The 25,188-nt window shown below is 40.0% G+C and overlaps 1 protein-coding gene across 9 annotated transcripts in view; it reads left to right on the top strand.

Annotated features, from left to right (window-relative positions):
• Positions 1–25,188, top strand: part of LOC100744920 (Down syndrome cell adhesion molecule-like protein Dscam2) — a 126,452-nt gene that overhangs the window by 61,981 nt on the left and 39,283 nt on the right. For all 9 annotated transcript variants that reach the window (XM_024364732.2, XM_024364733.2, XM_024364731.2 and 6 more), the window contains exons 2-3: positions 15,552–15,902; positions 22,467–22,631. In XM_024364732.2, the coding sequence (XP_024220500.1) occupies positions 15,552–15,902; positions 22,467–22,631 (516 nt within the window). The remainder of the gene's footprint in view (positions 1–15,551; positions 15,903–22,466; positions 22,632–25,188) is intronic.

Below are 25,188 nucleotides of genomic sequence, written 5' to 3'. Positions count from 1 at the left end.
GCAGGGAGTATCCATGCTCGAAACAAGGATCACCCGCTTTCACCTGACTCTCGTGTTGCGATAATCGATCGACTCGCACCCTCTACGCCTCCACCTACCGAATACGTTCGAATCAACGCGCTTACCGATATATTACCTCTTCAACATACATACGTACGTATATATATATACGTGCACATATATGTACATCTCGTTCACGTACGCACTCGATTCAAGAAGATCGACACAAAGATAGATAGAGAGAGAGAGAGAGAGAGAGAGAGAGAGACGGAGAGGGAGGGAGAGTGAGAGAGTGGGGATACGAACCACCATCGAAAGAGAAGAGATGGTACGCGCTCCAGACAGAGACGAATACACACGGAGAGGGAGAGAGAAAACAAGCCTTCGAAATTGGGTCGTGGACTGGTCAGTACTGCAACACGCGTGTCGCAAGCAGGCAGTATTCGGCTGGAATTCGCCCCATTTACCGTCCGCTGCAATCTCTCTATCCGTTCTCTCTCCCCTTTCACCCCTATATAACCCCCACCATCAATTCGCCAATCCCTGACCAAGCTTACGCTCCCCCTTCGTGTCATTCCATTTATCAGTTTATACTCCTCTGGCCTTTCTCTTCGGTTTCCATCCATCCTTCCTCACGCGTCGCATTCCCTTTCATCGTTGTCCACCCATGTTCATCTACCCTAGCTTCGACTTCATCCCAAGCCAACTCGTTCTATCCTTTGAGTTCCTTTTCCGCTCTTTCCGCGTCTGTCTTTGTTGGATGCAAATCTGGCTAGCCGCGTGGATCCTGGTCCATCCAATTCCTCTTTGCCGCGTACAGCGAACACTACAGGGGCGACAAAAGGCAATCGGGGCCAATGGGCTACTGGCGCGTACACCGACCGTTTGATTGACGTCGAAGGGGTGCCACACCGCATTGATTGCGTTCATTGTTCCAGGCGAACCTATATCCTTGCACCTGCGGGGCGGTGAACGCGTCCATCCGCCTCTCACCACCCACTCGATCTTCCGGGACAAAGAAAATGAGATTGTTACGTCCCACTCGACGATCGGGAAATCCTTTTACCCGCCTGCCGATGGATCGTTTGAGTCGAGTCTCGCTCGGTGAATCGTAAAGAGAAGCACCATACATCTGCTTGATAGCTCCGTCATCAAAGAGCCGATTGTTTCTTTAGGGCGATCCCATGCTGTTCGGGTTTCTTATAGCAAACGAAATCGATATGCGAGCGGGATTGGACGCGGAACGCTTGAGAACGTTCGTTTAAGCTTAGTCGGAATGAAAATTATGTAAATGAGACCAATTTCGTCTTTTTGCTGCTAGTACAGCACTTTTCATTCGCGAACTTCTTCCTAAAACTACTCCTTTATGTGGTGATTATAGATCGTCAGATATTAATTTTGAACAAAATACGTGTTACTCTGTTAGCTTTCTTTTTTTTTAGAATTTACGATCAGTGGATATTTCAACTTCGTTATGTAACAGTAACTTTAATGCATTGCTGCTCTTAATAAATTACTCATGGACGACACGAAGCATATAATATTTTTAACGAAATTTTCATTTCATAATGATCCATTGAAATGGAAAACTTATCTTCCACAGATAGAAATATTTATATATTATATTTCATATTTTAAGTAATCAATACTTACCCGCTTTCAGTTGTGAAAATTTGACTGCCGTATGTTCGCAAGTGTTTGTGGACATTTGCAGAAACTTAGTCAATTTATTCTGCTCCGATTAAAACATATTTTAGAATATCATGGGGCAAAACTATTATTGTACAGCTTTTTGATAGGAACTATATAAGATTATATTTATTTGTAGTATTTATTTATAGTATTTATTCGCGTTGAATATATTTATGCGATCAATTGGTCAGGAGACGTTTCCAAAACAATCAGAAACTTAATTCGTCTATCGAATCGATGGCGTTCAATAGTTAAAGAAACGCGACGCTCGTCTCTTGACCACGACAAATTGATCCGGAAGTTCGCCGTCTAACAAGAACACCAAGATTTTCACGGGACCTTTTTCCCCCAGGAAGATTCTTTTATCGGAAGTATCAACTAGACGTCGTATGAAAGAGCGAGCCACGAGTGCTGAGAAATTGCTACGACGTCGAAAAGAAAAAAGAAGAAGAAAGCAAGACAGAGAGAGAGAGAGAGAGAGAGAGAAAGGAAGAAGGAGATAGAAACAAAGTGCAACAGAGGAAGAGGGAAAGTAAGTCGGCAGGTGAACAGAGCACGATAAAAGTAACGTAACCGGAAGAAAAGCAGCTTTTTGTCCCGAAAACTCCGTACGGGCTTTCAGAGCGTTTTAAAATGACGAAAAGGTTACGCTACGGAGCACTCGTGGTACGCTGTGAAATCTGCGCGTACTAGAAGACAGGAAGGAAGCCTGAAAGGGAGGGAAAAAGTAACTGAAAGAACGTGTATGCTCTGGCTTAGAGTGGAAACGAGAAACAACGAGAGAAAGGAAAGCAAGTGGAAGCGAAAGAGAAAAAGAGAAGGAGGGGGATAGGGGAAGGTTAGGTTCTCGTCTTAAGCGCGGTTAGGGTTCAAAGTTTTTTTCATATTTCAAACAATCACAATCCGTCCGTCCTTCTTTCTCTCGTATCTCTCCCTTCCATTCTTCCTCTCTATTCGAGAAATTAAAACGACTAACACCTCCGAGAGTCGACAACATCAGCAGTGACCGAAGGTGCGTTCACCTCCGCTCGAAAGAAAGGTGCGCGCGAGCTTTCGCGCTTTCCAACACCCCCTTCGTTCTTTTCTTCGTTCAAGAAAAAAAAAAAAAAAATACGAGCGGCTGAGAATAACTCGCGGGATATAATCTTTGGTTACTTCTCGAGCCTTCTCTTACGTTTTCTTCGTCTTAATTGAAACTTTCGTGAAACCTCGAAGTATCGCGATATAATGACACGTGTATATATCACTGTTCTATGGTAACGCTGTAAATACGCGTGTACATATATGTATATTATTAATAGGAAACGCGTAAAATTGTACTACGATTCGTCCGAACGCCTTTCAATGGGAACTTTCGATCGCAATGATTGCCGAAAAAAAACAATGGTATTTTGCATCTCCTATTTCGACTACGCGGAATAAAGGGAAACTATGACTTCATTTTTTACGGATTAAACCGGTATTGTCTCTTTCATTTATGAAAAATTCATTTTTATTAAAACAAAAGCCAGCAGCGGAATTAATAATGCTAGATGAAAGAGAGCATTATTACGTCCTTGTATTCTTGCGGGCCCGAGATTTTTCATTTCCGTCTGTATTGCTGTGCTATACATAAATTAATTATGACGAAGAAAATTAGATCGACAGTTGACGGGGACTACTAATAAAAAGAAAAAGAAAAGAGAGTTAATGCACGCGTAATAGAAAACGTAAAGATAAAACTTTATGAAGGTAGATAATGAGGATGTCGTTCTGAGTATTAATAACTAGGGAGTTGTTTAGTTCATTGTCTGGTAGCAGTGAAAAAATCGTATTCTATTGAAGTTCATTTAATTTTATTTAAGTGCATTACTAAAGGTATTTTAAATCTGTAGAGCGTTTGAAAATAAAAATGCATTATATAAGTGTACCACCTGTTCCAGCATGTAACATCATATTAAAGCAGAGAGACAAATTTCATTCACGTAGAATTTAAATTAAAAGTCATTTTTAAACAAATATTCATTGAAGAATATTCTTGTGTCCTTCTTACGAATATTTTCAAAAGACTAGACTCAAATGTCCGTAATTTTCCTTTTATCCTCGAATCGTATAATCTGGAACGTTAAGAAGTGGCCGGTAAGAAAAATCGTATTATAGTTGATTAGAAGAACCAAGACAATTCACTTTACCCCCATTCCATGAAATCGATGACGTTTTTCTACGAGCAGGATTCGCGAAAACTTTTCACGTATAGTCTCATATCGAGGTTCCGCAAGCCATAAGATTAGTCGTTCGACGCTCTTCGAAACGCCCCACGGACCGTTCACGAGGCACTGCCACCGCGGTCATAACGAAACTTCTCCAACTTGTTGCCCGCCACGGAAACTTTTTCCCGGCCCGGTATACGCTGTAAAATTGCCCCGTGTCCCTACACGCTGATAGTTTTTCAGAAACGTTCGCCAAACCAGTTCCAAGGCGTCTAAACAACTTTCGCAACTTGTTGCCCCTGATGTTCTCTTCGTGGCATTGGCTCCTAAAATCGGTCGCTTGCCTCGTTTCCTCGTCGCTTCGTATTTCTTCCCCAGCTATACACGTTGTATTGTAGATACCTCGCAATGAAATTTTGTCAATTAACGAGATTTCGCCTCTACTTGATATTTTTATTTCGACAAGTTTTATTCGATCTTCATTCCACGAGACCTAACGTCTCATTGAAGAACATCGGATATCGACTGATCTTCAGTCTCACCCTAATTGCTGTATTTGATAAGTAATAGGTAGAAACGTCAGAATTTAGAATTTCATTCTGAAAATGAACTTTCCGAAGAACCTAATACAATGCAGAATATACTATACGAGGTGTGATCAAAACGTTCGCGCAAGTTGGTAATTTCGCGGTGTAGAAAGTACCGGTTGCAAGAAAGATTGCTTTATGTTGTTGAGATTCGTCTGTTCGCGACTCACTTCAGTTTGTTTATTTAAATCGACCGATCACTTCGGATTTGATCGTCCCTTGAGTAAGTTGTGTGTGTAATTTCGGCGATTTCCTGATCGCTTAGAATGGAAGAACGTATTCGCGCATCGTTGCTCGTTAGAAAGTTTCTGGCAAAGAGCTATAAAGTTGTGATTTCTCAATCGCCATATTCTCCGGCCGACTTCTTTCTATAGCTATTAATGGAAAAAGCTATGAAAAAACAACGATCTCAAAGCATCGAAGACATAAAACAAAAAACGCAGAACAAACTAAGATACGTACAATGAAATGAATCCCAAAAATGTTCCGAAGGATAGAGCAAACGTTGGCAAAAGAATATTATCGTTAATGGTGATTGCTCTGAAGGGGACGACGTAAATATCGAGAAACAAATACATACTATCTTAAAAAAGTGAAAATTGCACCAACTTCTTGATCGTATCCTTGATCCAGACACAGTAAACAAAGATTACAATCTGCTACTTAATGGAAAATATTCGTCTGCTACTGTACATCGAGATTTAAGACTCGGGTACAGGGATCACCGTAGCAGATTGAATACATCGGTCCGGCTGAAAGTTACAACGTAGCGACGTGACTGCATAGCCTCGGGGAAGCCATCCCTGCAGGAGACGAAGAAGCTGGTATCGACCTCGAACAAGCTCACGGCTCTTTCCTTACACCAGTTGGAAACACAACGACATCGTACAACGGCGAGTACGGGTCTCCTTAAACTTTAAACGCAGAACCCTCGAGAGAGAAAAAGAGAGAGAGAGACAGGGAGAGAGCAAGAGAGAAGTAAGGCTTCAGACGTACCCAACGGGTCGAGGTGAATATTTCAGGTGACTCGAGTGTCCTCTAAAATACGTCGATGAATCCGTTGGTAGCTGTGCGCGACAAGATACCCAGAATTTATCGCTCAGCTTAGCCTATTATGCTCCTGCAAGAAGCTGATAGAACATGCAGCGAATGTCGACTAGCGTTTGCTTGTTTAGCGAATTAAAAAACTAAGTGTAGATATGTACATAGTTCGTATCAAATAGGTGAAGTAGGTTTGATAGTGTTTTCCTTTGAGATTATTCGTTTGTTTGCGGAGGGTTTTAGCGAGTGTGTTTGATCGTTGCGCGGAGAACGATAGACGAGGATGTTTGTTAATAGGATATTATATCAGATAATTTGTTTTCTTCCGCTCAATGCAAATTGCCTTGATCCTTCAGCTGCTCAGCCATGTAACTACATACGTGTTCATTGAACAATTCGATTTTGATCTAATACCTGCTGTTACTCTCTTTTATCGTAAATCGATAACGACGTACAATGTAAGTATGTTCGTAAAATAGGAAGTGCAGAAAGGTTGCAAATGAAGAAATGTTACTTCCTTGAAGATTAGGACTGAACCAAAAGTAATTGGAGAAGTTAATTACACACTGTCATTAACGCACTGTCACTGCGATTTATTCAGAGTAATTCCGACCGTTGTTGCGAGATACGTTGGTCGTAAATATTGAAAAAAAAATAGGGAGGAAATTGGATACGTTGAAAGGAAAGAAATGTACACCGTGCACTAGGAGATATTCTGCCAGCTTTAGATGGATATTTGTACGACGCTTGAACTTGACTAGGACACTAACACAAACCACCGGCTACTATAGAGGAAATTGTCTTTTCTCGAGAATTTCCTAATATAGAGGAAAAGAGTTTACAGATTAAACGAATCAATGAGAAAAGAATAGTCATAGTTATTTACGGAAAGGACGAAAGGTAAGAACTGCAGTATATATCTGTATCTCCAACCCCAACTCCTATAAACCGTATCGACTCCAACAATGACTTCTTGAACCGGTAATCCTGTATCCACTATTTACCCATAAAGCGGTATTGAAATAAGAAAACTCAGACGATGAGCAAATTTCCAGCAATTCCGCTTAATATTTAAAATCCACTCGAGCGAATATCAAATTATCTCAAAATTCCAAACAGAAAGGAAGGGAAAGAGGGAACAGAATCTCAACGAGTAGAAAGATAGAGGAAAATGGAGAACCTTCTTCTCGAAAGGTTACGATTCGCGATGGGGTTCGTCCCTACAGCCGGATCAAATAATTGCTGTCTTGATCGGTAGTGTAAACACGGGAACCTTCACGGGGAAGAAAAAAAGAGGGAAACAGTTCGCGAGGAACCACCTTCCTGAGACTTTTAGACTCTTATCCGTTCTAGGTTTGCCCTTCGCCCTCTTTTTTCTTCTTCTTCTTCTTTCCTTTTCCTTTCTTTTTTTTCTTTTTATCCGGTCCCTTCTCACCGACAAGGGCGGTAGAGTCTGCAAATTCAATCTTACCAGCGACCTCTATCCACCTACACAGTTTGTTCCGCCTATTGATTCCGAGTTCGTAGTCGAGCTTACCTTGGCCGGTTCCGAGCCAGTCGGCTCGTTTCATGGAAACCGACTCCACCGACGCGACGCGACGTCCCGAAATCCCGCACAAAAGCTCTGATTCTGGAAGCAACCCAATTTTTCACGGAAGGAAACTTGTTCCGAATATAATCCTCTCTTTCTATCAATTTTTCCTCGACTAACCTGGCTCGACGAACCCCGACGTTCCCAACGAAATTCCGCTATGATTTACGACGGACAATTAATCTCTTCGCCAATGTACAGCGATGATGTAAGGAACCACAAACCTTTCGATACTTTTGCTTTGATCATCGTAACAAATGTGTATATTGGTTTCTCTCCGGTAGTTCGAGAAGTTCGTAGCATTTTTGACACTTGATATACATCAAGTATATGTATATACTTTGTAGCCTGTATATTATCGTTTGTCGTCTGTATAAATGCTGTTTGACAAATTATACTTTTAGCTGAACGTCGAATGCAATTAATAAGAGAACAAATTTTTGTATTGGTCAACGTATCATTTTGTAACAAGAAAGACAAGTCTTATATTCTTACGAGAAATAGATAAAAATTGTTCGACATTTGTCAAAAAACTGAATACTTTGCTGAAAGTTTGCTGAGAAACTGAATTTTTTAGGTAAAGTAATCACGAAGTTAATCAATAAATATCGAAAATTAAATGGTTTGTTGATAGAAAGATTTAGTGTCTACAAATTTTTCCCAAATTTGGTTACAAAACTTTCGAACAAAATGATATTCATTTTCTTTTTTGTCTCGTGGATCAGAATTATTAAACGATCGGTATTTGTCGATTATCTTTAATATTAGAGTGCTTTTTTGTAAAGGTTTTACACAGGAAAGATCGAGATTAAAAATTTGTGTATAGGAAAATGGAGAGAGATTTTTGAAATTTCAATTTTCGTTACACTCGTACAAAGTGGACGATCCATTTTTATACTTATATTACGTATTCTTTTTTCAGGAAAAATTAGTTTCAAAGCTTTATTGAAACGCGAAATAATGGTATAAAGCTTTTAAAATTGAAATTTTGTTTCACGTGTGTTTTTTTTGATTGTCAAATACAATATACGGAATTAGTTGAAACGTTGATTAAAAATTACAACGTGCGTATAAGTTTTGTCTTCGATAGAAACGTATTTTAAAATATTATAATGGTTCTAAAAAGCAACAATTTCGAAAATTCATTATTTTCTCTCTCCATCAGCTAGCAAAGACTATCGATATCACTTATCGCGTACAACATAGAATGAAAATTTCGACCAAATATTCTAAAATGAAATAACTCGAGTTTAACTTTGACTATGTAATTTCTATAACAATACCTATGTATCGATATGTAACTATACGAGTGTACATGTTACGTACACGTTGTATAATTTATAGAGTGCCATAAATTGTAGCTGACTATTGATTGCACGGTTACGAGCTTTATATTTGACGATATATTGACAAAAGTTAGAAATCCGACATTAACGGCAAACAATGCTGACAAATATAATTCTGACACGATGCGAGAGGCCTGTTATCAGCATTTCCACATTTCGAATCGAGGAATTTCTGAGAAGTAACCCGCCGGAAATGCTTTTAGCATTTCTCGAGGATCCAGTTCTACTGGAGCGTGAGTAACCGTGAGATCAAAGACCGATTTGGAAATTCATGCTACTAGGCTGGCATGGACGCGCGACGTGACCCAGAGTGCAAATGCCATCGCTGGGGATGTACATAAACGGTAATCCACGTGCAATGTGATTAATAATAATTTGCCGGTCGGCATAAGCGGAACCGATTAGTCGGCTTAGCCAAGCGTTATGGTAATTGGGAGCTATTACCTGCCGAGTGCTTCCTCTCTCTCATCCTCTTCCCCTTTGCTCTCACACCTTCCGTCTTTCTCGCCCGCTTATCGTTACAACCCTCTCTTTCTCGCTCTGCTCTTACTCTTTCGCAGCTTTTACTCTTCTATTTCTCCATGCGAATTTCTTCCTTTCTAAATAGAAAGGATTTATTCTCTCTATCCTAGCTAGCCTCTAAGTTATTATTACTCATCATCTCCGTTCCTTAATTAACTCCCTTTCTTCTATCCGTCTTCTCCCTTCACCTTTCTCGCACTCTTTACCCTTTTTATCACTCGCCACTATATTTTCTCGCCATCTGCTCGCTCTCGCGATGCACAAACTCTTCTCCTCCTTCCTTTCTTCTCTACCTTTTCATTTCTCGTTCTATTTTACCCTTTTCTCTACTTTTATCCGTACTTTCTTCCTCTCTTTTCTTTCCTTCGCATCTTCAACGACCATCTCCTTTTCTCTTCCAACTTTACGCGCAAATACAAAACCTACGACGCTTCTCGTTTCCGTCCCTCTCGAACGTCTTGCCCTTTAATTGTCCCGGTCGCTATTTAGCGTTCCGCCACTTTATGGAGTCCGCCGGTGGTTGTCTCGGACGTCTCGGTCGTTCCGTGCAATCCGCGCGATTCCCAACGTTGTCGGGAATTCCTGTCATCCATCCAACTCTCGTTCGATTTTCCGGCTCGTCGAACAAATGCCTGAGACGACGCTCCGCGAAGACGGATCGTCTGGTCGGATCCGATCCCCGGGGCTCGAGAGCGTTTTTAGATTTCCCCGAGAGGAATCTAACGAACGCGGTCCGGAACGGTTTCGTATCGATACGGGTGGACGGGGATAATAGGGGAGGGGGCAAATAAAAAATTAGAGCGTTACTCGGTTGAATTCAGTCAGACATTCTTTTCGCTGATATCGAGCATTTTTAATTCTCTCGTTCTGCTGTCTATCCGCTGCAGTCGTTCGAATCTAAATCTTCCAGAGATTGTGAGTCTCTCTTGCGCAACTGCGATAAATCCTAGACTGTGGCTTTCGACTTAGTAAAGATAGACGTGTAAAATTTATTTTTTTGAATCGCGTTAGAATTTTTGATTGGCGTTAGGATCAGATCGGGATGTGTTAGAAATTGAATGAATTTTTTATTTCTTTGAGTTACGAACGAGTATATTGCAAAGGAGACCTTTTCTAGAAGATCTTTTTTAGATTGTTTTATTGAATTAACGTAATTCGTTTGATGCTTGATGCGATATAATCTTTTTATCGCAATCTAATGAGATTTTCTTTATTGAAATCTTAGGATCGATCAATGGTTAAAGTGGTTACGTTATTGAAAGATTGAAAATATTGTATTTTATTTATCAAACGATGTCGTTTTATTTATCCTATAATGTTTGCGCAGTTTACTCGGTCGTGTAAAAAGATTACGGTGGTGAAGATGACGTTGTTATTGCTCGGTGAACAGGAAGCTTTATGTTGCTTGAAAAGATTATGTGTATAAAAGGATTCTGAGAATCGTAGAAAGGAAAATATCATTGTTTAAGTGGGATATAGAAGGATAGTAGAATATTAAATTTATTATTGCACTTGTAAGGAAATACGGAACACAGGAAAATTAGATTCGTCCATTTATCGTACACCTGAAAAGATCTTTAAAAGATCATATTAAAATTACATAAAAAGTTACAGTCTAAATTTTTATAATAAAAAATGTTTCACGAACGTATGAAATGTTACATTACATTGTAAGCTTGCAACATTGTTTACAAACCTATAGTAACATAAATAGAAAATGTAAAAACTGATACCTTAAAATAATTTATCAGCAGCGTAAATGGCAAAGAATGGAAAGTAGCTTAACAAGAACGGATATTACGGACTGCTAGTGATACTTAGCTTCAGCATGGGATAATTTCCTTCATGCTCCGTAAAGTCAAATGGCAAAAAGGTTCGCGTTCTTTGCCTCCTAGTGCTCCTCATCCATTCGTAGTTCTTTGCAACTAAACTGACGAAAAAAAGAAAAAAAAGAAAAACACCTTGTTTCTCTCGATTTAAAGCATCTTGTACACGTTCCCTTTGCAACCAACGCGGCTATTTCACGGCCGCTTCTCCTCAATTAAATTCAAATGTTCCTTTTAACTCGTCCATTAATTCGCATTTTAATTTCTGCCGGGGCGCGATAAGAATTCGCGCGTCGAATTAACAATTCCATAATTACCCTACGTAATTAAAAAACGTCGAATCTCGTCCAATATCGATGTGCAATATTAAATTTTTAATTTGTCGATAGAAAAAGGGGAACAATTAAGAATCATGATCAGAATATATATATATTAATTTTTCTTTTTATACATTTTATCATTTTATCATATCAGTTCTTTTTATACATTTTATCATTTTATCATATCAGTTCTTTTATATTTAGGCTATTATCGAAATCAATCGATGAAATCCTTGATTCAAAATTAATCAATCGCAAAATATTTTCATCGAACGGTTTCGATCAAACAAATTCGTAACCTTGGAAACATAAGGAATATTCTATTTTGCATATTTTCTATCTTTTTGTGTATTATACGTATTTCAGACATTTTTCTAATTTTTAAATTCCCGCAAATACATGGTACAATACATTCCCATAATTTAGAGATCACAGTATAATTCTAGAATATTCATTCTAAACTTGTAATACAATTATACTTCTAGAGTATACTTTTTATTAAATTTTCCTCAATGAGGAGAACTATTCGATCGATTTAAACCTAAAAGCGACCAATCTCGTCCAACACGGCAGTAGAATATTACGCTTTTTGTTTCCAATGTTAGCTTTGTATTAATGTCGCAATTATATAATAATTATCATTTAAATTAGGTCGTATAGATTCAGGATGCATATGCATATAGCCAACCATTATTTCGTCGATTCGCGTTATATTTATTTCGTTTTATATATTGGTATACATTATTATAGGAATAGTTATATGCGCGTGATGATAATGTAACAATAGCTATGTACTATTCTTAATTAGCCATTCCATTTACATATTTAATTGTTGATTATTAAATGTAATGAAATTCAGTTTGCATCGATATGGTGATCAACTAAACGCAAATCGGCGAATTGATGTAATTTCCGGGATACGTTAATTAGAAACCGAAAACAGAGCAATCAGCTAAACGTACTTACGTGGTAGAATAACTTAAAGAATGTTTAGTCCAATGGGATTAGATGATTCCTTTTCTTTCTAAGAACCTTTACATTACCATGGTTCTCTAAAGTTGTAGTCTAAACTAACTATTTTCTTCGATAGTTGACATAGCGAAGGGATTAAACTTACAAATCAATTTTGAAAAAATTGTCTCTGTCGAGTACACTAAAAAACTAAAGAAAAAAAAAGAAAAGAAAGAAAAAACACGGGGCGATCATTTCTTACCACAAATTCTCCGATGAAAGTTACTGCAGCGCAAGGATTCCTGAAGACTCACCATTGAACCATAAGCTAATATCGCCTGTTGTTAAAAACCAATGCCCGAAAACAGTATTAAAAAACGCAGCCGTAATTTCCATTAAAAAATTGTACCGCGGAAGCGAACAATTCCGTGCGACGTTCCGTCCATCAAAGTCGAGATGTCCACATTAATCGTGACACTCGCGTGTATAATGTATGCGCGTGGAAAACGAACGAGCGGGGGGGTAAGGTGCCATGCGTGTAATTCAACGCGATGCCCCCGGCCAACGAAATACTTGGCTGGAATTAGTAATTAAGTGCTCGAGACAATTCCGGAAGCGAGTCACCGTGACGGTTTGTAATTGCCGGACACTACGGGGATTTCAATTCGACCGCGCGGCACCCAGGATTTGCATACTTTGTGTTTTGTATGCGACGCGCATACTATCCTGCAACGGGTATTACGAAATTCGGTCGCGACTCAAAACTCTCTCTCTCTCTCTCCCTCTCTCTCTCTCTCTCTCCCTCTCTCCCTTTCCCTCTCTCTTTCTCTCTCGTTCTCTGTATCCCTCTTCTTCCTTCAAATGTCGTTATAAACGAGTTACGTCCGTTCCCTTGGACGTCGCGTCGTTATGAGTTCCACGTTTCACCGAACCGCTCTTCACTTATGGACGATGCCAGAGAGATATGCAATATCGTTCCATCTCCTGGTTTCAGTACGCTCGTGAGCAGCCAGCGGCGGTGCTTCTTTTTAATGGCGGAACATGCTCTTTCGCTTCAAAAATTACGCCTTTATTAGACGAATTAATTTTGCATTACCGTTGCGTTCCCGTTCTGTTTGTTACTTTTACCATTTCTTTTTCTCGCCACTTTCTTTCTACTTGCATGGTATAAATTTTTTAGACACTTTTTCATTCATTCAGGATATATATAAGTGTGTGTGTGTGTGTGTGAGCAAGCACGACTGGCTCGTAGTCAGAGGAAATTGAATTTAAGATAAATGAATTTTTAATTAACACACGACCACACGGCCAGCGTGCCAGCGATCGATACGCAAATTTTAGAACGTACGCTTTCTACAGTGGCCGCTATGAAATCGTGATCTTCGTTAAAATCGAACCAACGGAATTCTGCGCGGATACGAACCAACGAGGGTTTCTTTTGATCGCCGTTATCGTCCTATCCTCGTCCATATGCGCCGTCTATCAAAAACTAGAGGAACCGAGTCTTGGGAAAATATAACGTTCCTCTCCGTGGAAATTTTTGTGATGTTCCTCGTAAAGTAATTTCCGTCTCTTTATGGCTATGCAATTTAATTTCGTCTTTGAACAACAACGCATCGATGTGTTGATCTTTCAAGCCTGTTAGATTGCGGTTCTAAAAGTTCAGTGAAAGGTACATCTGAAAAAGATGAGATGACTTTAATCAGTACCGCGGCGTCGATGTTTACATAAATATTTATGAACGTATGAATATAAAAGAATTCAGCGAAGTAATTACGAAACTGTACACGTATAAACAATCTCTTGGATTAGACAGAAATGCTGAATTAACGCAACAAAGAGTAGACAGGCAGAAATTGTAATTTTCACTGACACAACCATTCTTGGCTGACGTTTTACTCGCAAACCAAAGATCAAGCTTCTTCTGCTGCTGTGTTCGGTAATTGCTTTTTAACCATAACAAAGGTATACTCTTAACATTTGAGTTGTTACCGATCGAATCGTATCTTTCTATCCTTAAAAAAGTTCCGAAATTCAAGGAAAATACGAAGGAACGGTTATTAACGTTCGTGATTTCTCGTTTCAATTTTATATTAACGATCTTTTTATCGTAAAACGTTAAAAGCCTTTCCCTCGGTTGAAACTAAAACGAGATTGAGACGTAAAAAGTTAAAGAATCGTAACAAGATTCAGAGGATTATGAGAAAGGAAAAGCCATGATATTTCTACCGTTAACCCAGATCGATCTATTCGGACATTACAGTGTCCGTATGCTTCTGTCATTCGACATAGTTACCATCAATCTTGAATCGTTTCATGGAATGAGGAAATAGGGGTACGAAAGAGTAGAGCAATGAACGATATTAGCTATCCACCCCTAGAACAGAACTTCGCTCGTAGTTTCTTTACCGTAGCGTACGAATAACGTCGACAATTAAACTACACTCCAGAGTCGCGGGAGTGGCCGGAGTTATTAGCCTGAAGTGGCTTCTAACGATGCAAGAGCCGAGTACTTGCTGACTCGTGTCTTCGCACCCCCGATCAAAGCATTATGTCCAAGTACGACCCCTCTGATATACTTCGAGTAGGATAACTTGCCCGTTACGTGCTGGCCATCGCTCGTTCGACAATCGCGATAACCGAAGCGTTTAATCGGTCCTGAAAATCGACGAACTGCGTTCCACGGCACAATCTACGATCCGCGTAAGAATAACCTGCAGATAACGCACGTCTCCGTTTCTCTCGCAACCGCTTCCAATTTTTCTCGCGGAAAATTTCCAAACGAAACTTAACAATATGAAATCGTTGCACGAGCATTGGCTTCTTTCGTACTGCGCTTTGAATTTCTACGAGATCTACGCTTATTTGCTAGAAACATGTTAAACGATATTAGCATAGGCTAGGACTAAGAATGATCGGCGCTATCGAATCGGAAACAAAATTTTGTTCTCACGACGTGAGTTTCTTCTTCGTTTGACGAAGAACCGCGAGAGGGGTCATTTTTGGCGCACGAGTAACGCGAACGACGAGTTGGAGAAATACCAATTTATGGACGTTAATCCATTTCGTGATCCACGATTCCTGATAAATAATATCTCGTTGTTGCATTTTGTTATTTCGTGTGTCTTTGCATTTCGTGCGCTCTGGCGCGTTTGAATCTGCCTCGAGTCCATCGATAACCGCACTCCACTCGTTGCAGACAGACGTCGAAGCCAAGATTCGCAATCACGGCGGAAATATCCGCACGAAGGAAGAAAGAAAAGCTCGTAGATGAAACGAGTGAACGCGAAGCGTTTTATTAGCAGAGACCCGGAACAGAGGGTGGTGAGAGAAATATGCAAAAATGGAGAAGGGACGGGATTTACGTCGCAATTAAACTGTCGCGTGTCGGGCGGTCAACGATTCAGCGAGCGGCGCCGTTTTTCCGCAATCAGCCGGCAGATTTATGCGAATTTTCGAGCGTTGAACGTTTCGTTTTGTTCGCAGGTGCAGCCGCGGCGGTGACATCCGCGGGTGGTCATGGATTCGACGCACATTTACGTGGCCCAAGCTTCGTGATCGAGCCACCGTCAAGGGTGGAATTTTCGAATTCGAGTGGCGCCTGGCTGGACTGTACCGCGACAGGAAGTCCCCCGCCCAACATCGATTGGTCGACCGCGGACGGACATCCGGTGAACGACGTACCGGGAGTGCGGAGGGTGCTGAGGAACGGCACGTTGGTCCTTTTGCCGTTTCCGGCTGCCGCGTTCCGGCAGGATGTGCACAGCGCGGCCTACAGATGCGTGGCGAGCAATTCCGTCGGTAGAGTGCTCAGCCGTGACGTGCAGGTCAGGGCAGGTAAGAAAATTACTGGTAATGGGTATGATGGTATTGAGAGTTTCTCTATTCAGTGAAACGAAGAGGCAATTTAATCCTTCGCAATCCTATTTTACGATCCTAGAGTCGATATTCTACGTGTGCCAGGAATTATTCGGTTTCGTTCGATTACTTTCCACTTCAAAATATATTTCAGATTAATTCCGTGCCTCGTAGTTTTAGATATAAATTATATTCTTTTGCGTTAGAATAGACTTGGGATATTTGCGCATTTGTGAGAAATTTAACTCCTTGGTGTACAATGACGTCTGGAAGACGTCATCCATTTCATGTGCCGTTGTAGACTTTGACTTTTCCGAAATGCGAAGAACTGTCTCCGGCTGACGATGAAAATCGTGCATCGATTCTGTTTTATTTTAAATGTTCGAGATGCTCTCACCTCCTTTCTCCGCAACAGTATCGATAACAAAATGAATATCGCGGAAGATATGCTACACAATTCGTCGGAACAGACCGTCACAAAGTGAGTGCCCAACTCGGCTATAGGTAAAATATTGGGCACATTTTCCTGAACATATACCTTCGACTAATAAAAAGGAACATGCTGCAAAGAGATGCCACGTGTGCTTAAAAAATAATATAAGAAGCGACACAACTTGTCTAGTGAAGAAACGTCTAGTTCCTCTACATATTCGAAAATGTTTCGAAATGTATCATACTTTATAGAATTATTAATTTATTATTTTATAACGTTACTTAATTAGTGTCCATTAACATTATATATCAACTCGATTGAATATTATACAGCAATGTAAATTTCGAAATAAAATATTCTGTTTTTGAGCTTGCATGTAACCGTTCAGTTGAGTCAGATTAAACAGTATTCTTTAGACGCATCAAATTCCGTTTTATTTGTACGTCAATGGGTTAAAAATGCAGGGACGTAGAGGACGTATATAATAATCTAAAAGTACGTATAATAAATTTCTATTTATCTGTTTCTTTAGTTGTACTTGTAAAAGTACTAATTTACAGAATTTAAATATATCGATGAAGATACGTTGTTCGCTCCAAAGATATTAAAACATCCAAGCACGAACAGATTCTGGAATTAGCTTATTGGATATTAACCAGCTCAATTGTAAATGGAATAAAATTTGAAACGTCGTTCGGATTGCAAGGAATTATTTTTCCTGTTAAATAAATGACTTTTGGCTATTTATAATGTTACACCGCTAGCATCGGATTCTGGCGCAATCTCGCGGAAACATCTTCCTCGTCTCTTTCTTTCCAACTTTCTGATCTACTTCTTTAGATATCTTTGGGATTCTTGCGTCTTCTTTTGTACCGCTTGCCTTTTCTTCTATAGTCAACCTTTCGCCTTTGCACACCGCCGGAAATACTTACACACGTGACGTACTAGCTCGCAAGTACGAGCAGATTTTCTCTCGATCTTACTTTCTCAATACTTTCTACACTTCTATCGTTATCTATTGTCCTTCTTCCTTAAAACTCTAGTTCAAGTCAACGTTTCTCTGTCGCGACACAAGCTTTGCAATAAAAATCTTTATTCTATCTGTATCGTTGCTGGTAGAAGATAAATTCCGTGGTATGTGTACGTTATTGAGGAAATGGTAACGCTATCGAGGAAATGGTAGATGAATTATTTCATTTGTTTGTTACGTAGCAGATAACAGAAGACATTTCTTGAGACAAAAATCTTACGCGCATAACTAACACCTGACTACTAAAAAAGTCAATGTTCTATTTATGATTGACATGATAGAAGAGCATGATTCGCGGTTTGCCAGCTGCTCAAATATGTTTCTGTTAACACATAGTCTCAAATTTGTTCTCCGTTTCTTCGACGTAAAAGTCCGTCTACATTGTTCAAGATACGACGTCCAACATGAACAGCAAAATCTAAACAACCAACTACAATTTATGCGGAGCGAAAGAACACGATGCAAACGAGCGTTGATTGCGCCGGGGGCGTTCGAATGAATAGGAGGAGCAATTAAAAAATCATTAGGAGATGCGTTGGTCTTGTTCCTCGAAGGAGGCAAGACACGGAATCCAGGCAAGTCCTGACGAAGGATGTTTTAAACCCGGCCGGATGCAGATGAGACGCGGCCAGGCTTTCTCCGTGTGGAGCTCAGTGTAATTACCTCTTTAAAAAAGGAGTGAAAGACAGAGAGATAGAGAGAGATAGAGAGAGAGAAAGGAGGGGAGGAAAAAAGAGAAAGAGGAAAAAAAATGCAATCTGAATGCAAATCCGTGGCAGCTGCGAGGTCGGCCGACGCTTTCAGGATTGCCAACTACTCCCTCGCGGCTATAAAGTTCTGGCCGGGACGTGTGGCCGTTAATTAAAACTTTACTTCCTGCTTTCAGTTTAACAAAAGAAATTTCTATCCCGAACTGGCTCCACTGATCCGAATCGGAAGTTTTCGCAGCCCATTGCATCGTTCAGGATCGAAGGAAACCTAGAAACAGCAAGAACGTCGTATCGATACTGTTTCGTTTCGTTTCATTGGATGGTTGTTGTTGTCGCCTGTATCCCGAGAGAAGAAGCGTTCTTCCTGCGTTAAGGGCGACATAAGCGATTTAGGATGAATCGGGATAAAACGAAACGCGTCATCATCGATCGATGAGAATGTGCGTAACGCTGTAATTAAAGAAAAGAGGGGGAAAAGCAGAGAGAAACGCGAAAGAAACAAACTCATTTCGTTCTCAGCTTGTCGATCGATTTGCTATTTAACTTTCAAGTTTCGGGATAGTAGAAGATGCGCGATATCTATATCGTAGGAAAAAGTAGTTAAGTGGAGAATTTCGAGAATGCGTATCGTAGCTGGCGAATGTACCAGTGTGCAAACGCGTACCGAGTTTTTGGAGGACCTCGAATTTCACAGTCTCAAATCATAAGACTTCAAATTTTTTACTCACACATGGAACATGACATCCAGCAAGTCCAACCTTAAACACGTAGGACCTCGAGTTTCATAGTGTTTCATACAATTATTAAGCTCGCCAAGTTTGACCCTAGCATCGCAGAGAGAACTTTAAAAGTTTATATTTTAAACCACCAACAGCAGCCACGCTACAGAATGCTTTTAAGCTTTACCAGAACTACCTATAAACGTAAGATCTTGCGTTCGAGACGACACTTCTTAGTTTCTGGAGATGTGCTTCCAGAAGAGGGCGGAAATCTAAGATTCTAAGAGAAAGAAATCTAAGAAGAGTAGAATTCGAAGTGAAGATATAAGCTCGCGTATCAGGGATCTAAGATTAATTAGAAATCAGGATCTAGCATTCGAAACGCATTCTTTTACGTCGTAATAGATGTTCAAAGTCTTAGGTTCTCGATCTTATTGATCTCGGAATTTGCTTTAGCGAGTTTCGTAACTGTCGGCTATTGAAGTCGAGATCTTGAGACCTCTGGCATGATTTTGATGTGTTTCACGTCTCTGAAACTGTAGAGATTACACGATTCAGAGATTGGTCTGTGGGGATCTTAGACCGCGTGTTATGAAGTTCCAGATCCTTTGACTTTGACTACATTGGTACGTCAAGGTTGAGACTCGGTTTCGAGACCTCGAATCTTCCTCAAAATTTTATTCTTCGATTATAGCTAATATTAATAATTTGAAACAGTAATTTTATCACGCGAGAATGGAAGAAAGACTTGAAAGAAGAAAATAGATCAAAAAACTTTCAACGTTTGCGTCCTACCGTTACTGTTATTTATATTTTGTACCTTGTAAAAAGATTTGTTTAGATTTTAACGTTTTAAGTTGGATTTTAAGTTTAAGTCTCAACTCCGTTTTTTAAACGAAATAAAATTCCAACGAATACGATTTAATGAACGCAAGGGCTATATTTTTGGTGTAACTAACTATATTTTTGTCGAAGGATCGCACTGTTGCTGACATTGTGTCGTAAAGACCCTGGAATTTGTATCATACCTTAGGCAAAACACGTCTTGGGCGAGTGAACGTAATACAAAGACTATTTGCCCAATTTGAATATGCAAATAGCTGTAGACCAACATAAGCAACAGTGCAATCTGTTTAACTATAGGAGGGCTATTACGTGAACTAATCGTTCAATCTACTGCATTTCTCACCAGACGTTGTATCGGATTACCATTCTCATTATCTTCAATTAACAGTACAGTTTAAAATTAACGCGAGAAAGAAGTTAAGAAACGAGGGAAATTAAATACGCTAGACACGCAAATTACTTCTTTTTATTTTATCGTTTGACTTTGTCATCTAATTTTCTCAATATTTATCTCTTTCTGACTATTAGTTTCACCGATGCACGATGGCCAAAACAACGATAGTTTCGTTTCCCCGTGTCGTCTTGATTTTTATATCTACTTCTTACATTCGCACGATCTTTTTTAACTATTGCTATTAAAGTTAATTCTTAACGCAATATCATACGAATAACGCGTCTAACTTCAAAGTAGAACAGTTCGTAGTTGCATTTTTCTGATTGCGTTTCTATTATCGTAAAATTATCGATTCGAAAATATTATTCGAGTACGAATTTTTCATACTGCTTATAATCATATAAATATCCACTTATTTCTACTTCTTTTTGGGCTTTAATTTAAACAACGCGAGTTACGAACGAATCCTAGAAGGCTCTGTGACGCGTCAGTCATCTAACGAGAAAGGGAGCTTGAAATCAACGATACATTTTTAACTTGACACGAAGAACTATCAAATAAAAAATGAAATAAATCAAACAAAAAAGACAATTGCTTTATTTTACATCGATCAACTTTATCATTTAGTATCCCCGATATCAATTTCCCTGTTTGCAACAATAAAAAATTTAATTGACCTCGGCGTACGATAATCAACGCGACACTACAATTTCTACTCGCGTAACCCACATTTACTGGTATCTGCCTTCATCTGCAGTGGAAACAACGCGAACGACGATCGAACCGAAAAAATTCCTCTCTCCGATCAAACGACCTAACCCCCATCGCGCTGCAATCACACCGCGCCGGTTTCTCTGTGTAACCCGCATCCTTCGCCAGCTACAGCGAGATTCCAATTTCGAATCGCGTTCGACGCCCGTCGCGTTTAAGTGTTTTCATTTCCAGAAGAATCTCTATTGCAGCGTCGAGTTCGCGTCGCTCGATCAGCGCGTTATTAGTTTCTCCAGGGACACGTTAAACATTCGACGCGAAAAAGCAAGAGAAGGGAATTGCGAGGAAATTCGAATCCTTTGAAAAATTGATGAAATATCGTAATATGGGTAACGTGGCAGGACGCTGAAGACGCGACTACCGAGCGAAAACGCGACAATAAGCGAAGAGAAGAGATAAAAAGGTGTTGACGGAAACAGGGAACGAGTTTCTTCGTTGGACGGAAGGTTGCAACGCAAGAAAACGATGGGAGGAAGAAATTCAGCGTGTTACAGGGACGAAAGGCGCGAGAGGAAGAGAACGTTCGTCGGCGTCGCCACGTCGCGTCGGCGTGTCAGAACCGGTTGCAGCGTCGCTGGCCGTCGCCCTTGGAATTTCCACGTAAATAAAATCTCCGGAAGAGTATAGTGCCTCTCGAGCGGCTGGGCGACGGTAGAAACAAAAAAGGAAAGGAGAAAAACGAGCGGCAGACGTCGAGGACGAGGCGTTCGTTACGCTCGCGTCGCCTCACGCCTCGCCGCTTCCCCGACGTCGACGTCGAGATTCACCCGATTGTCGACGACGAGTAACGACGTGACACCCTGTATATAAGTCTACGTACATGTGTACAATGTATACGTTACGCGAGTGAACGAGGGATAAGGGCGACGCGTGTAACGTAACGTTTTAATTACCATCGACGCAAACTATCGCTCCGCGGCACCCTTTCAACGCGAGTAGCACTGGGTCGAAAGTTTGGATTAATAGAACTCTAGATTGTTCTCTGAATCATTGCTAAGGTTGTTCGCTGAAGGTTTTGATTTAAACAACAGTAAAATTGTTTGCCGTCGGCATTGATCAGTTTTGTCGGAAACGTTTTGCAATTATGGAATTTAGAGAAAAATATTCCAATCGGTAGGATAACGTAGAATTGTAATACTTACGCTGTAGTAGTAGTATGTAGCGATGATATGAACTTCGTGAATTGAATTTGTCCGAGGAGAAACGATGGGAAATAGGGGAGAACTTTTATGAATCTCTTAGCGATCGTTAAGAATCATATGCTTATGATATCAATGGATTTGGATAAAAGAAATTGGGTCTAATATATTTTTAGATACGATTATTTAGTTCATACGACGTTAATTTACACATTAATTTATTGATAAATTCGAATTATTGTTCTGAAAACTTAGTATGTTAATCGTTTAGAGGCTTCTGAATTTTGTATTTATATCCATATGTTGAAATGTTTCCTTGAAAGGTTGGCTTATCAATGGAGAATATTATTTTAATATTAGTTTATTTCCTTCGTCTATTATTTAATTTATTTTAGTAGTATAACTTTGTGTCTGTGTCTACCAAGCAAAATTACAGCCATAAATCTTTCCACTGGAATTGTGTACAACCGCAAATGTAACTTTACGTTTATTTGTTCACAGTGGTAGCCCAAGCATACAAAGTCGACGTGGAGGTGATCGGAGGTGCATCGAGGGGCTGCACCGCGGTGTTACGATGTGTCGTTCCTAGTTTCGTGAAAGATCTGGTGCGCGTGGTGTCCTGGTTGCAGGAACCATCGTTCTACATTTACCCTTCTCTACAAGGAGGTAAGAGATTTTCCCTTTTTACATAATTGTTTTCGTTTTGTACTCGCAGTGGTCGAAGAGAAGATATCGTAGCGTATTCGAATCGTTCAAAGGTACGTTCAGTCCTAATCTGGTTAGAATCTTTTCAAGGTACTAATAAAAAAATAATATGATTTACGTAAAATATGCAGTGATACTTGATAACCACGTTCGATGATATCCATCAACAGGTAAAGGATTTATACATACGGTACAGTAAAAGAATACCTCGAGGATATATTCAATGAGATAGTTTTCACTTCAAATATTGTAAGCTTTAAAATTGAATTAAACTAACTCAGACAAAATTGAAACGACTAATTACAGACATTTCACTACAATTACTAAAATACATGTAGAGATTTTTGACAAAATTAATACTGAGTTTTATCGAGAAAGGAACATAATTACATACATTTTGCTATTCTATCTTTTTATCTATAATCTTCCATGTACCATTCTACAGACGCTTCTACGCTCTTCTTCCAATTAAGATTAGAAACCAGCGTTAACAATAATCCATTCTCGACGATACCATTATCTAAACAAAAAAACCATCCTCTCTTTCAAAAGCCGCGCGAGAGTGTATACACCAGGAAGAATATGTACGGCTAATAGCCGCGCTGGTTGAGTTTGCGGCAGTCTCCGCTCCCGAACGCTATTATTCTATATGAAAAGCAGCGCGCTATCATATAATCGATAATTTCGCCTATCTACCAAAATGTAATATTCCGCGTAGCGGTCGCTCGTGTGGTAGGAGGTGGTAATAAAAGCCCAAGAGACATTCCATTGGCGCAGATGCAGCAACACACAACCGATAGGTGTACGAAGCACAAAGCATGAAACAAGAAGAATTATACGGCCACGTTCGTGCGGTAGAACAGGGAAACACTGAGACGAAAGAGAGGATACTGTATAGGAAAGGAGAGCGGAGATGGCAAAGGTTGTAGGGGCGATTTTCACGTAGGTAGAAGGTAGCACGAGGTATAATAGCCGGCTGGTGGCATTGCTTACTAGGACTAAAATTTAATATCCGGCCACGGGCGTACAACCGGCCGGTACAGTGAAATTTAATATCCACAATAATCTTGCATCACCGTCCCGCGGCGTTGCTGTAGGTCGCGGAGAGATCGTCGAGGACATCGACCTCGTAACGGTCGAGCGACTCGCTCATTAATAGTCGTAGAAATTAATTGGATTTAAGAACGTCGTCGGCTGGTCTTGCTTTTTCCCGAGCCTCTGTCTCTCTGTCTCTGTCTCTCTGTCTCTCTCTCTCTCTCTCTCTCTCCTTCTTTCTTTTACTATTCTGTCGCTGCGACGACACGTATTGAAAAAGATGATACCCGGTAATTAAAACGTAATATCACGTCGGTTCGCGCGCTATTAATTAGTAAGCTTAATTAGTAATCCTTTTAATTGGACGCGACACGCCGTTGTTAATGCCGTTTGAGGATGGTCTTGCAATCTTTCCGCGATTTACCTTACTCATCTCACTGATAATTATTTCCCTTCTACTTGCCTATTTTTCGTCTTGTTGCTCCGTCTGGTTTGTTCTTTTCGTTTAGACTTCTTCTTGTTTAGATTTTGGTGGACACGCGCTTTGGCAAACTGTCAGGACCGTCAAATGTAGTATAGTACATTGTATCGAGCGATAGGAATAAAAAACGTTCGACCGACATACGTAGATCCTGAAATCAGTTCGTTCCACGTTACGTCAACTCTTGATGCTTGGACAAATTTTATAATTACACAGAACATTGAGAAAAGCATATTCCCCGGCGATAACGGGAGTCGATGAAAAAATACAGAGCTGGCTGGTATCCAACGACCATCGTCGTTCGGTTTTCGAGCGACGAACGACGGGATAGCGTAACTTTTATACGACCATGGAAAAAAGACGACAGTAAAAACACACGTCGCCCTCAACGAGAAGATATTGGCACACCGTGAACCGTCCCTGTTATCGCGTGATACATAAAATTCCCTGCATATAGCTTTGTTTTTAACGAACCTCCTGGTCTTCCCACTCGGCTTTCCGGTATAATTTCTTCCCTTCTTATGCTTCCTCCACCTTGTTAAAATTTCTTTTTACGATACTATCAGCGCTCAGAATACTTCTAAGATGCTGTTTCTTTAAAACTTAGTGACCTTATATCTGATGACGTATTCGTTAAATCGATTTTCTGAAAAAGTTAATTAGCCTTCAGCGAGTAGTCGACCGACGATGCAAATTGAAACTTTAAAGAACGTGTCTTTGAACAAAACCCATTGTTAATGCAGCTCGATGAAATTAAAAGGTAAAAGGTTGACCATTTATAAATATTCGTATGAACAATGAGAATAGGATTCATCAGAAACTACCGAAGATAAATTTAAGCAAACATCGATTATATTACGAATTTAATTATATCAGAGAATTTAAAATAGGTGAGATGGAAGATCAAATTCTCGTATTCCTCGGGATTTACTGGCACCAAATTTCGTAACCTACGCTTTCAGCATACCAATTTGCCGAATCTCTTTTGATTCTTGGCACGTT

This window comes from Bombus impatiens, unplaced genomic scaffold (genome assembly GCF_000188095.3).
Source record: "Bombus impatiens unplaced genomic scaffold, BIMP_2.2 scf_0106, whole genome shotgun sequence".
Taxonomy (NCBI): Eukaryota; Metazoa; Arthropoda; class Insecta; order Hymenoptera; family Apidae; genus Bombus; species Bombus impatiens.
Note: the sequence above shows the minus strand (reverse complement) of the source record. Positions and strands in the feature narration are given on the sequence as shown.